The sequence below is a fragment of the Phaethon lepturus genome, unplaced genomic scaffold (assembly GCF_000687285.1).
Source record: "Phaethon lepturus isolate BGI_N335 unplaced genomic scaffold, ASM68728v1 scaffold44620, whole genome shotgun sequence".
NCBI classification, from domain to species: domain Eukaryota; kingdom Metazoa; phylum Chordata; class Aves; order Phaethontiformes; family Phaethontidae; genus Phaethon; species Phaethon lepturus.
The window spans coordinates 1-12315 of record NW_010513394.1 but is presented as its reverse complement, the minus strand read 5'-3'; the positions used below and the strand labels follow the sequence as shown (position 1 = coordinate 12315).

Here is a 12315-nt window from a genome sequence, read left to right as displayed (position 1 = left end):
TGGATAACAGCTAATCATTAAGGGAGTCACTCTTTTGGGACAATGGCTGAAGATTGGGTATGCAAGGATGGTAAGGGAGGCAGATGGCTGCTTGTCTAACATAGCAAAGCCTGTTTAAACAGTGATGTCCCCGATGGCTGTGTTTCAATTCAATTTATCCTGTTCCCAGTCCTTTAGGAGTTATTTGTTCTTCCATACCAGTCAAAACTAACCTTTGCCAAGACGCAAGACAGGCATTTCTGCTGTGATTCTCCAGCTGCTGCACTTTGCACACCATTTCCAGGGAAAGAATCTCATTCTCCTTTCCCTCCAAACATACACATCCACTGTTGCTTGGCTCTCATTCTACTTACCGTCACAGAAGACCCAGAGATCCTACATTTTGAAAATTATTACAGTAACAGAAATAAGAAAAAGGCAATTCTTTTTCAGTTCTAGAAATTATCAATATTAGGTATCAAATCAATATTCTTCAGTGAGGTTATCTGCTTCCTAGAAATTGCAGTCCTTGCTAAAGGACAAAAAACACAGACTACTAGTTCAGTATATAAAATACCCAGCTTCTTACTGAAAAAATAGGCAGCACCTGGTATCAAGGTTTGGCAGGAGAATGAGAACTTTAGGTTGTCCAATGCAACAAATTGGATTGCTAGATTTTTAACCTGCTGTCAGAGATTTGTTTGTCCTCTCTCACCTCTCAGAGGGCATAAACTTATTCTAGTTGTCAAGTCAATTCTGAGACACAGCATCAATAGAATCTACTGGTGTCTCATATGAGCAGTAATGAGAAGACATCTATTTTTAGAATATTAATGTCAGTGAATAAAGCTATCCTGATGGCTTTGAAATCCTCCCTCTAGTCACACAGTAAACAGGTAAAATGCATGACAAGCAGTGAAGTGACTCACCCTAGTTAGTAGAAGCCTACCAAAGGGTTTACAGAGGCAACCTCTTTATCATCCTCAATATATGGTATCTTTTCTAAAATTCCCAGTTAGTCTCAGTTGTGTGTTTTTAGGAGTACAGGCACCAGCACTGTAAGAACTTGATTAAGAAAGATCACAGAATCATTAAGGTTGGAAAAAACCTTTAAGATCATCAAGTCCAACCATCAACGTAACACCACCATGCCCACTAAACCACGTCCTGAAGTGCCATGTCCACAGATGTTGCATACACTGTTCAGTCTGAGTATCATAAGCCTTCCAGTAGTCACAACATGAGTGACATTCAGCCACCATCTAGGTGATCTGGATTTACAGCAGTGAAGTGAGAAATCCAGTTAGCAGTCAAGAACAGAAATCAGAAACCTTCTTCCAAAATATCAATAGTTACTGCAGTGACCTTCCTCCTTCTCTGCATTCACATACTTGCTTTAGTAAAAAGACAACTAGGATCGTAAATTGAATTCACTTTGGCTAAGACTGGCAGTAGTCTTTGGACAGGATATAGAAATCCTTTCAAATGCACTATTATGTAAATTAATATCAAACTCTTCAAGGGTATGAGACCCAGCTTCCCCTCCTGCCTCCTCCAAATAACAGGAGAGAGACAAAAACAAATCCCTGGTGGTAGAACAACCTTAATTCAGCATTTTGCAGTCCTTGCTGGGCTGAGAAGTGGATGTTGTGACGGTCAGCAGCCTGGAACACAACTGCAACCACAACTCAACCCCAGCCAGCTAGGGAGGATTCCCACTTCTGCTGCCCCTGAGGAGTTTGCCTGGCAGCTATACAAGTTATTCATACTATGCACTGGAAGAAATACTTCAGCCTTAATTCTTGCACATCATGTACAATAAGTGAAACACATTTAGTATATTAACTTAGGCAACAGTCACACTGTTTTTAAACCACGGACACACTGTGACATACAGGAGATTATAAAGCTAGTATGATCCTATTACTGCAGAAAAAACCCTGCAGATACAAGTGAAACACAAGGCTTGGGTGAGCATCATGGCTGCGTAGAGTCGTAGCTGATACTCATTACCTTTTGAGAAGTCCACCACCTGTAAGACTGTAAAAAATAGTTAAACCTAGGAAGACACTAAGAACTCGGAAGAGAAAGCTATTGAAACTGGCTCGTGTCTCTTAACTGCAAACTAAAAGTTGTACTTTGAAAAACTTGGACAAAAAAGACAGAATATCTGTGATGAAGTTACTTTCATATCTCTGCTACTTTCATACCCATGTTAAGAAGGGATATGGCAATCAGAAAAACTCATGCTTGGCAACAGTCATGAAGCTCAAAGCAACAGCCTTCTGTAGTACATACATAAAGCAAAAAACCCAACCAAACGAAAAACCCAAACATCTAGGACTGACAAAAAAACTTGTTGACTGGTGACTGTAAAAGACCGAGTACAGATAAATATAGTGGTGAAGGAATACATGGTTGGGAACTAGCAAATTGATGAATCGGGGTCACAGGAAATATGTTTCTATCTGGTTTGCTACCTACTCTTAAGTTTGTACCATGACATCTTCAATTCTATTGTTAGCTGACAAACATACTTGTTTTGCTGAGCAGGAAGGCAAAGTGAGGCTTTAGGACATCACTAACCAAGAACTAAGCAGGTGCTATGATACACATGCTTATATTGCTACTTCCTCCTGTTATTCCTGCAAAGACAATACATTAAATGTAGGATATCTAATTTTGTCAACAGTACATAAAGTACAACAAATACCTGGACTTGGTTATAAATCCCATACTGGTAGAAAATCTACTTAAATTACAGGGTAGAATAGCAAAAGCAGAATGTGCTAGTACCTGGTTCATATTTTTTAGATTTAGTACAAAAAGCAAGATCAGAATTTCTCTTCTTGACTTCATCTCACCAGACACTGAGTAAGAAAGGGTTTTGAGATATAGCTAATTCAGAGTACCACGCAGTCAAAGAAGACTGAATGATTTTCTATACAGAAACATGAAGAGAATATGAAGTAACTGAAGGCATTAATTCAAACAATTTATTTAAAGAATATTAAACTGTTCAGTAGAAGTTGATATTCAGAACTAAAGCAGCCATAATTTATCTTAATTTACTTCTCCAGCACACTCTGGCCACTTCAATCCTGAATACACATGTCTGTAATCAATAAGCCACTTTAACAATTAATTCAGATATATTCACTTAGGTATTCATGTCTCCTGAGTAACTGAAAAAAAAGGAATGTAAACTGATGAATGTATTTCAGATGAAGAACCATTTATTACTATTACAGAAGAGCTATAAAAAAGCAGTTTTCTCCTGGAAAAAATCAGGTGAGATCAGTGTATATTTTATGTGTTTTCCACATTTATAAGAATCCAATGATAGTTATGGGTCTGAAGTCTCCTCTGTCAAGGTGCCCAGGTTTAAACACTGTAATATTGTTGTACCATCCGAGAGGCAAATGTTGATATGCATATCATTACCTATGTTAATATTATACCTACAACATTATGAATGGGAATTTGAGGGAAAAAAACGACATTAAGTGATCCATCCACAGCTAAGCAATAAATAGTGACTTAATCAGGGACAGAATATAGATTCATTCCTGTTCCTAACTTTTACTAACAGGCTTCAGATTTCCCGTAGCAATGCATGAACTGCCTTACAAAATGGAATTACCCCACAGACTCTAGACCTTCATTACCAACATTCTGTCTTAGATGTGGATAACCTGGCTATTTAGTCAGTAGTTACTTCTGAAGAGGGAGGAGAAATAGAGAAATAAAATACCATTATACCATTAGAGACATCACTGCAGTGTGGCCATATTTACCTGTGCTTTTAAACCCGTGACATTAAGTGAATTAGCCTCCCTCCAACCCAAGATCAATTATTCAGAAAGGTACCTGACATGGCAGAGAACACTGGACTTCATTTATATCTGTAAGAGATACAGGCTATGCAACAAGGAAGATCTATCCACATGTCATCACTTTTAGAAACTCCAGTCACAGACCAGGATCATACTGCATTAAGATTTGGTTAGAGATACAAAATCATCTCAGTGCACCTGATTCTCATCATCTACTCCAGCACAGAAAGACTAGTTTGTATCCAAACTGGAGAGACCACTGGAAAGGCACCATCGTTAACATGTATTTGTCTTTGCAGAGAGCCGCAGATACTCAAGAACAAATCAAAGGCCTCTGAATTGCTGGTATTAAGGAGATAACAAGAAGTCAAGATTATAGCTGGGATTTCAGCTCTGATGGCAACTTAAAAGAAACAAAGCATACCAATTTTACTCTAGTTCTGCACAATACCAGGTAATACACTTTCTGGTGTGAAATACTTTGTTGAAAGTTGTGATTTAAATAATTTAGTCTCTCATCCCATTGTGTGTATCACCTAGAAAGTCAGCAGAAGAGGAAAATTTGGCAGAGAGTAAGTGACCTGCCCATAGCTATTCAGTTACCCTGAAAAGTAGGAGTATTTGAGGCATGCTTACTTGGGGAGAAGAGACTTTATTGCTGCAAATTCATAAGGCACAATTGCTTTCCACAGACATTTGTCTTTTGTAACTCCTTCACTGAAAAAGCTAGTTGTTAATAGCAGCTAAAAGTACACTTTAATGAGGAGAATAAGTAACTGACAAAATACTTATAAAAATGATTAATATTTTGGAGATTAAAAAAATCCCTGAAATAACTTAGGGCTTTTGAGCAAGAGTCTGAAGAGGTGTTCCTTTTAAGTCATGTAAGCCACAAGGAAACCATACCAAATGCAACAGGAGACTAAATTCCTCTTTTGCCCCACATGTTGACACCTGCAAGTCAGGAGTGGCTTCACACCACAGCGCTGCAATTCAAACCAAAGCAGTTGCCAAGATCTCCACCGCTGAAATCCAATCGTAACAGAAACTTACTCACTTCATGCACCAGAAAAAACAGTCTCTGTGAGAGTTTTTCTTCTATTTCAAGGCAAACATTTGTAGCGAGGTAAGAATTCACAGTCTCAACTTTCAATGCAATTTATAAATCAAGCTCATGCAAAGGTGGGTCAGTGTTGCTTTGTCCTCTTGAGAAAAATCTCATGCATATAGTCCCAAAATCTTCCCTGATGCGACTCATTGCGATGAATCATAGCAGTGAGGGCCTCACCCTGATCAAGGCTTTGCCAGTAGTCCTGCAGCCACATTTCTTTCCAACTGAAACAAAAAAAAGACAAAAAAAAAAAAAACAAACACCCATAAAAAAGTCTGCAGCTGTAATAGCACTGAAACCACTTTTTTTTCCTTTCACCTAAGAGGAAAACAGGCCCAGAGATGGTCATGACAGAGTATGTTGTTATCATGCCATTGTGCTCCCAGTCATTTAAAGAAACTTGCTATGAAAATTCTCTACAGAAATATAAATTCAGCATTAGCTTTACAATAGTCTAGAAATATCAGCATGCGACTGTCATGTTAACCAAAGAGACTACATTATTAACTGTAGAGAATAAAAACTTCTATTAAAATAAATTCTAGCACAGAGTCCTTACATGATTTGGGGAGTAGCCTTGCATGGCCAGTATGCATGTAACAGCCGAAGAATCAATTTTTTCTTTAGATAAACCATTTAACAATTAGAGAATGACAGCTACCCATTACAAACACAGGTGACACAAAGGTGATGGCAGAGACAAAAAATCATTATATCCTTCAACCCTGACTCTATTCTTTACCTCCAGACTACATGGCCGATTATACACTTTCTCTTTTTCAATGCATACATCCTCAAACTTTTCATAGCACAGACTACATCACTGCAACTTTCAGCAATTCCCTTCCCATTCATGACGATGTGGACTACTTCTCCCATTTGTGTTACATCTAGGTATAGCAATAATCTATTTATCTCTTTTCCATTACATCTGCTACCCAGCTATATAACCCCATCACAAACTTTGAAAAGAAGAACCAAACATGATGCTCTTTTTTTAATCTGTCTTTAATCTGTTACCCAATACTTATTAACTTATATACAGAGTTTTTTGCTGCTTCTCCCTCCCAATCACAGAAATAAGTACCATGCATTCTGCATTCACTCTATACACCATGGCTGCATTGCCCAGAAGCAGATCTCAACCACTGCTGCAGGAAGACCAAATGAAATGCACAACATGTCATAGTAGCTTTCTTTGTGGAGCAGCATACAACTTGTATGCCATGGGAATTAACTTTCTGTGGTCAACAGCATCATCTATGGTGGAACATTTCTGCAGTGTACACCAACAGAGACCTCAAAATTAACCTTTTAACATAGATTACAATGTGAAGGATCATAGACAGAGACTTACTTCTGCATGAAAAAACGCCAACATCTGCCAAAAGATTCCTTTGTGAAATGCAGCACTTGGGCATGCTGTGAGATCACTTTGCTTACCAGCTAAATTCATTAACCTTTGTTCAAGGACTGCCAACATGAGTTACTTATTTTTTACAGCACTGAATAAGGGCAGATGTTAGGAAAATGAGTATACTTGCATTAAGTACTAGACACAAGACTAAGTGGCAGTAGGTAACAGAAAAAAGAAAATGTTTTCCAGCTGAACTCTACAGAACCAACACTGAAAAGAATTCTAGTATATAAGTGAAGATTTTTGTCAAAAACATTAAATAAGAACACTTCGGTATTTTTCTTTCTACATTGCTGTTATTGGTTTTTAAGAAAATTTCACTCTGATTCTGTAACTTGGAAAAAATTGGTACCCCAGGATGAATAGGACTGTACAAATATCCTGAAACTACCAACTACATATACCTGAAACATTATTACCATGAGATACAGACCTATGTTTAATCCTGATTGATTATTGGATTCTATTGTAAGAGACACCTTACAGTGTAACTGTGGCAAATCTGATAACACTTTTAGGCTGGTTTTTCTCTTGTCATAAATAAACTGTGCCATTATTGTAAAACGGAACTAGCAAAACCATGATAGTTTCAAAATACTCCCTTATCAAAGGCACACTGGCTTCTCTTTTCTCATCCTACCACAGATGAAAACTTTAGGTAACTAGAATGGTATTGTCACTTAGTCGTCTTACAGTTAACCTCTCAAACATCCCACTTTTGGAAAATTAATCCTTATCAGTGAAACAAACCAAACATTTCTCTTCACAAAGGTGGGAGTCCAAGAATAATGGGGGATTCCAGTTCCTATTAAACAGATACTCTATTCACCAGTAGTACAGTAACTTACTATTTTCTGTACAAAGCAGTCAAGAATTCAATAGATTATAGTGACTGAGTTAACACATACAAATGGTTGTTCTACAGCCTTTCTTCTTAAAGCTCACTTGGGTGTGAAGCCCAGAAGTCCAAATACAAGTGAGGCTGCAAGCATAAGGATTTAGGAACCATGCCTCCACACTTTGAGCTAAAGAACAGCAAGGTGAAGGTATGTATAATAATGTGCTCCAGCTACATATAGTTACATAGAGAGATTCTGATGGAACAGTTCTGTCAATTCAGCATGTTCATCAACCCTAAAAAGAAATTTTATCTGGGAATAACAATTACAGAGCACACAGATGCGCAGGGTAATCTTATTGTAACTGGGTACTTGCTCTAAAAATACATAAACTCCAATTGCCTTTGTTGTTCTCTGAGTTCCTGAAGCCTCCAGGACTCAAAGTCACAGTGTATGTTTATAGTCAGACCTTGTATGTTGCATATATTCTATCATTTGAAACTCCACTAGGCCTGCCTCATTGTTCCACAATAATGTTTTCTAAAGTAATAAAATACACAATTGACTGGCTCAGTAGACAATCATCTAAATTGATCATACCGTTGGCATATTACTGTCAAACTCTGACAAAGTATGAGCATATTTAACTAAGGCTTTGGTGACAATTTTATGTTACCGTCACACCATTTACAATTCTAAGTTAATCACGTTCCATTTTGGAGATAAAACCAGTGAAAGCTCAGATGCTTACAAGATAGAAACCACTGTATTTCATCGTGCCTCAGAAGGTACAGATACGTATCTTTCTAAAGTAGATAGCAGACAATGTAAAATGTTCCCTGGTACAATTTTTCCAGACACATCTCATGTCTATAAACATGGGGAGAATAACACATGAAACTTCTGTGGGATGCAACTGTAGCTTGGATTATGGACCAACTGTTCAAAACTCCTTGCTGATGACCACTGTGCAGAATGATGAGCTTGGAAGCGAGTGGCAGAGGCACCCATGCTGCGCCTTCAAAGGGATTTCTCTACTGCCATCTGCTGCTCAACCAAATGAAAATCTACGAAAAAGTAGAGAATGCTCTCACAGAGCAGGATGCTGCATAGATGCATAGCATGCTACCCGGGAAAAGCACATTTTGCTACCGAGGCTGAGGAAAGTATTATGATAAAAAAGCTCCAGCAAATCAATCAACCAACAGAAAACAAAGGATTATGGGCCCCTTTTACTGACAAGCATAACTTTTCAATTAGTCAATATGAGAATTAATTGTACTGTGAAAAATGCTGTTTAATGACAAACATCCCAAGTTTTGTGCAATAGGGCATTTCCTAAAGAACCTGAATGACTTCAGGCTTATTCTCCTTTTTTCATTTCAGTTGACCATTTCTGAAAGCATCCAAACATAGGATGAAGTAGTTCCCCACGCTAAGAAAATTCTTCATACTTTTTTGTGGAGGGATAACGTAATAGAAACTTTTTTAGAGCTTCATATCTACATTGAACTTAGTTCTCGGTTAGAGTACTTGAAATGATGGACTCTACATTTTCAACATACTGTTTCTTCTAACATTTTAACACTCCTAAGCATTCAATTCCTTAGTCTAGCGAAATATGAACAAAGCTGTAAAACAATATAAACTGGGATATAGTGTATTAACAACTTCCTTCTGGACAGTGCATGCGATTTTTCCAGTATTTTCAAAAAGTCATTAATTTAATACTACAGTGGGACTGACATCAGAACATTGAAATCTTTGGTGATAGCTATGAACATAGGCAAGATCTACTATGGCTGAGGGTTTATCTTCGTTAGCTGTCTGATGGCTTATAAAAAGTGAATTGCATGCACTTGAGTAATTGCCTAAAAAGGCAGAAATTGTTGCAAGTAATGCAAAGGAAAATTACAAAACTGGGGGATCCAAACATGTTACACTAGTAATACACACTACAAAAAGTGTACACATGGTTTATGAACCACAAGAACCCTTCCTTCTAGCTTCAAACACTGTCAAGGGAAAAACTCAAGGTCTGGGAACCAAAGCACTGGTTTGTTTTGTACCAACGCATGTATAAATACTAAGGACTAAGTAGACCATACAAACAAAATTTAATTTTGCCTGTCAACAGTGGTTGCCTGAGGGTTGGTGTATTTAGTTCCCTGCTGACAAGACTTCAGGGCAGCCCGCACTACAGATAGCTAACACTGGGCTATAGGCCTGGGAGATTCCAGCAAAATTAGCAATCCCTGTGCATAAAGGGGACAAGAAACTACTCAATTTATTCTCTGTCCTGCACGGTCCCTCCTAAATAAATGGCATCGTGTCCTACAACACAAGCCAGAATTCACACAAAACAACAATAAGTCTTGTAAAGTACTAAACTTAGTAAAGACTAACTTCTGCCCTGAAATCAGCAGGAGTTAACCAGGCCTGCACTGAACACTGTGGCAACCCCACTCTTAATGCAGCACTTTGTAGTAAGGTACAGAGCTTCTTTCACCCAAGGGCTACCAAGTGCTTTACCATCACTGTACTGAAAAACATCCCTCCTCTGCCTCCAAACAAACAAACAAACAAAAAGGCTAAGTTAGACAAAGGATAACATCGCCCAAGGACACACAGTTTCAAGACTATTCGAGGTGTCTCACACTCCTCATTCAACCAACCACAACACCGTCCAAGGCTCTTTTTCAGACTCAGTGTTACAAAATATTACCAGAACTACCATACCACCCACAAGACTATTATAAAGTGTAACTGGAGATGTATTAAGAGATCCTGTAACTACAAAGCATTATTAAAAGTTACAGATACTATTATTTGAAGCTTTTTCCCCTTCAAAAAGCGTAGTATTGGTACATTACCTGTCTCCTGCAGAGAGGTCTTCAACACTTCCAAACCCAGGGGTTGGCATAGGACATCCCATGTGCTTGAACTGAGCTATGTGAGGTCTGGGAGCTGGAATTTTCCCATGAGACTTTTTGTGTTCCTGCTCCTCTTTGACCCGGGTGTTCTCCCTGTCACAGATGAAACACTCAAAGCCATTCAGGTAATTGGGCAGAGTCATGTCATTCACACCCCACTCCCGCCTTGCCAAGCTCTCTAGCAAGAACTGGTTTTTGATTCCACCAAGGTTTTTATATTCTAGATACTTCATATATTCCTCTCCATTCTTGTCCAGGAAATCAAGATACTTTGCCAGCTCTTGAGGGCTGTCAAAGTCATCTATAAGAATGATAGAGAGGTTGTTTGGCATCCAGTCCCGCACAGCTGGGGAGCCTCGGTACACTGGGACAGCACCCAAGTGCATTGGACGCCACAGCTTCTCTGTCATGTAGTCGTCACATATGGCATTCTCCAAGGCCAGATGAAACTTGTACCTGGCGATAAAAGTCATAAATTCAGAATCTTCTGTAGTGGCTGTAGAAGTGTCTCTCAGTCGCTCACTGGGAAGCTCACGGTTATGCAGGCATTTCCCATAGGAGTCAACCTAAAATAACAACCAGCATCTTTACAAAGTGGTTTGTTTGCCCAGAGCTTGTTTTCAGAGCTTGTAGTTTTTGTAAAATTCATAACTTTGATCAGTTCCTAGCTACTTTAGTTCAGCTTCACTTGCCCTTGTGATTATTCTTAGAGTCCCAGTTCTAACAGCTTCAGAGGAAACTGAGTGCGCAGTTTCAAAAGCAGCATTAACTATGCTACAGATTCAGGGGTGGGGGTGTGTGTGGAGAAACGAAGATGTCACCCAAAAATGTATCTATTACCAGATAAATCAGAAACTGAGAGGTAAGGAAGGGCATTTAACTCTGTTAATTTAAAAGTCATCTTTCCACTTACAGAGACCCCAGTACTTTTCCAAAGAGTTATTACACACAGTTTCTGCCAGTCTCAGGAGGCTAGCAAAAATTTTCCAATTTGTTAAGACTAAAAAAACTGATGCAGGGAGCTAAAAGAATACTGTCTAAAAATGAAAGACAATACACTTGATCTAGAATCTTCTTCATGCTTTGTCAATGCATAGTCATATTTTTAAAATTATTTTGTCTTTGCTTCACTACTAAGCACATGAAGAACTTGCACAAAAAATTATTTGCTACCAACAGAAACAGCAGAAATCACTAGGAAGAGGATGTTTCAGATAGACTATAAACAAATGCTTTCTTTTTTTTCTAATCTACTATCCTTCCTAATTTTTAATAATAAAAAAAAAGCATTAAACTTTTTTTCTGCTTGAAAGTACGTTATTTCCATTTATGAAGCTACTCTCCATCAGCTGTTCCACAGCAGAACACACCACCACAGAAATTAGATGGTCCTACCACAAGGTAGATATGGAGCAGATTCTTGAAACACAGCAACCTGTCTTTACTGCACGCCCATACTTTAAAGAGGGAGCAAGGCTTGTAAACGGACAACCCTCCCGTACACTAACTTAAAGGTCCAGAGATCTCTCAGATTTCTAGCACTTGGTCCACAAGACCAAGTTTATTCAGGCTTAGCCCAACTTGTGACTGAACCCGAGTCTGGTCAACTCCACAACTAACAGCTACCATCAGGCCTACCTACTGGCACGCCGTGTAGTCTAGACCACGCTTTGGCAAGGAATACAACTAGTTTTTCTGTCCAGCTTGTAGTCAGCATGCATCCCGTTATGATTCGTGTCTCGGCTAAAAACAAGGACAAACAAACCCCATTAACAAGAGGAGCTGGAGGCGGGCAGCCTGGCAGGCCCATCTCCTGCAGCAACGCCATGCCACTGCTCCCCTGCGCACCCCACCTACCTGGATGTATTTCATGAGCTCCCGCACGTAGCGGTCCCTGTCTGAGGGGACATCGCAGTGGGACTGCATGTACAGCACCGGGGCATAGCCCTTCCGCCGCCAAGTGTCCTTCTCGGCCAGGGGCACCGCCGGGCCCCGCAGGCACCCCACGCCAGGAAGCCACTGCAGCGTAAGGGGGTAGTCGGACTCCCGGCGGAAGGTGGCCGTGTAGTTGAAGAGCTGGATGCCGGGCGAGTGGGAGAGCACGTAGTTGTTCATAGGGGACTCTTCGTGGAAGAGTGCCCAGGTCTGGTGGGGCAGGCGGGGCAGCGGCGCCTCGTAGGCCCTGAAGTCGGTGCCGTAG

At 39.6% G+C, this 12315-nt stretch overlaps 1 protein-coding gene across 1 annotated transcript; it reads right to left on the bottom strand.

The window, feature by feature from the left end:
- Positions 1 to 4604: 4604 nt before the first annotated feature.
- FUT11 (fucosyltransferase 11 (alpha (1,3) fucosyltransferase)) lies at positions 4605 to 12309 on the bottom strand. Its single transcript, XM_010290005.1, has 3 exons — positions 11973 to 12309; positions 10056 to 10681; positions 4605 to 5150 (listed from the first exon to the last, which is right to left on the bottom strand). Exons 1-3 carry the CDS (start codon positions 12228 to 12230, stop codon positions 5003 to 5005), a joined length of 1032 nt encoding a protein of 343 aa, XP_010288307.1. The 5' UTR covers positions 12231 to 12309; the 3' UTR covers positions 4605 to 5002.
- Between the last annotated feature and the right edge of the window lie 6 nt (positions 12310 to 12315).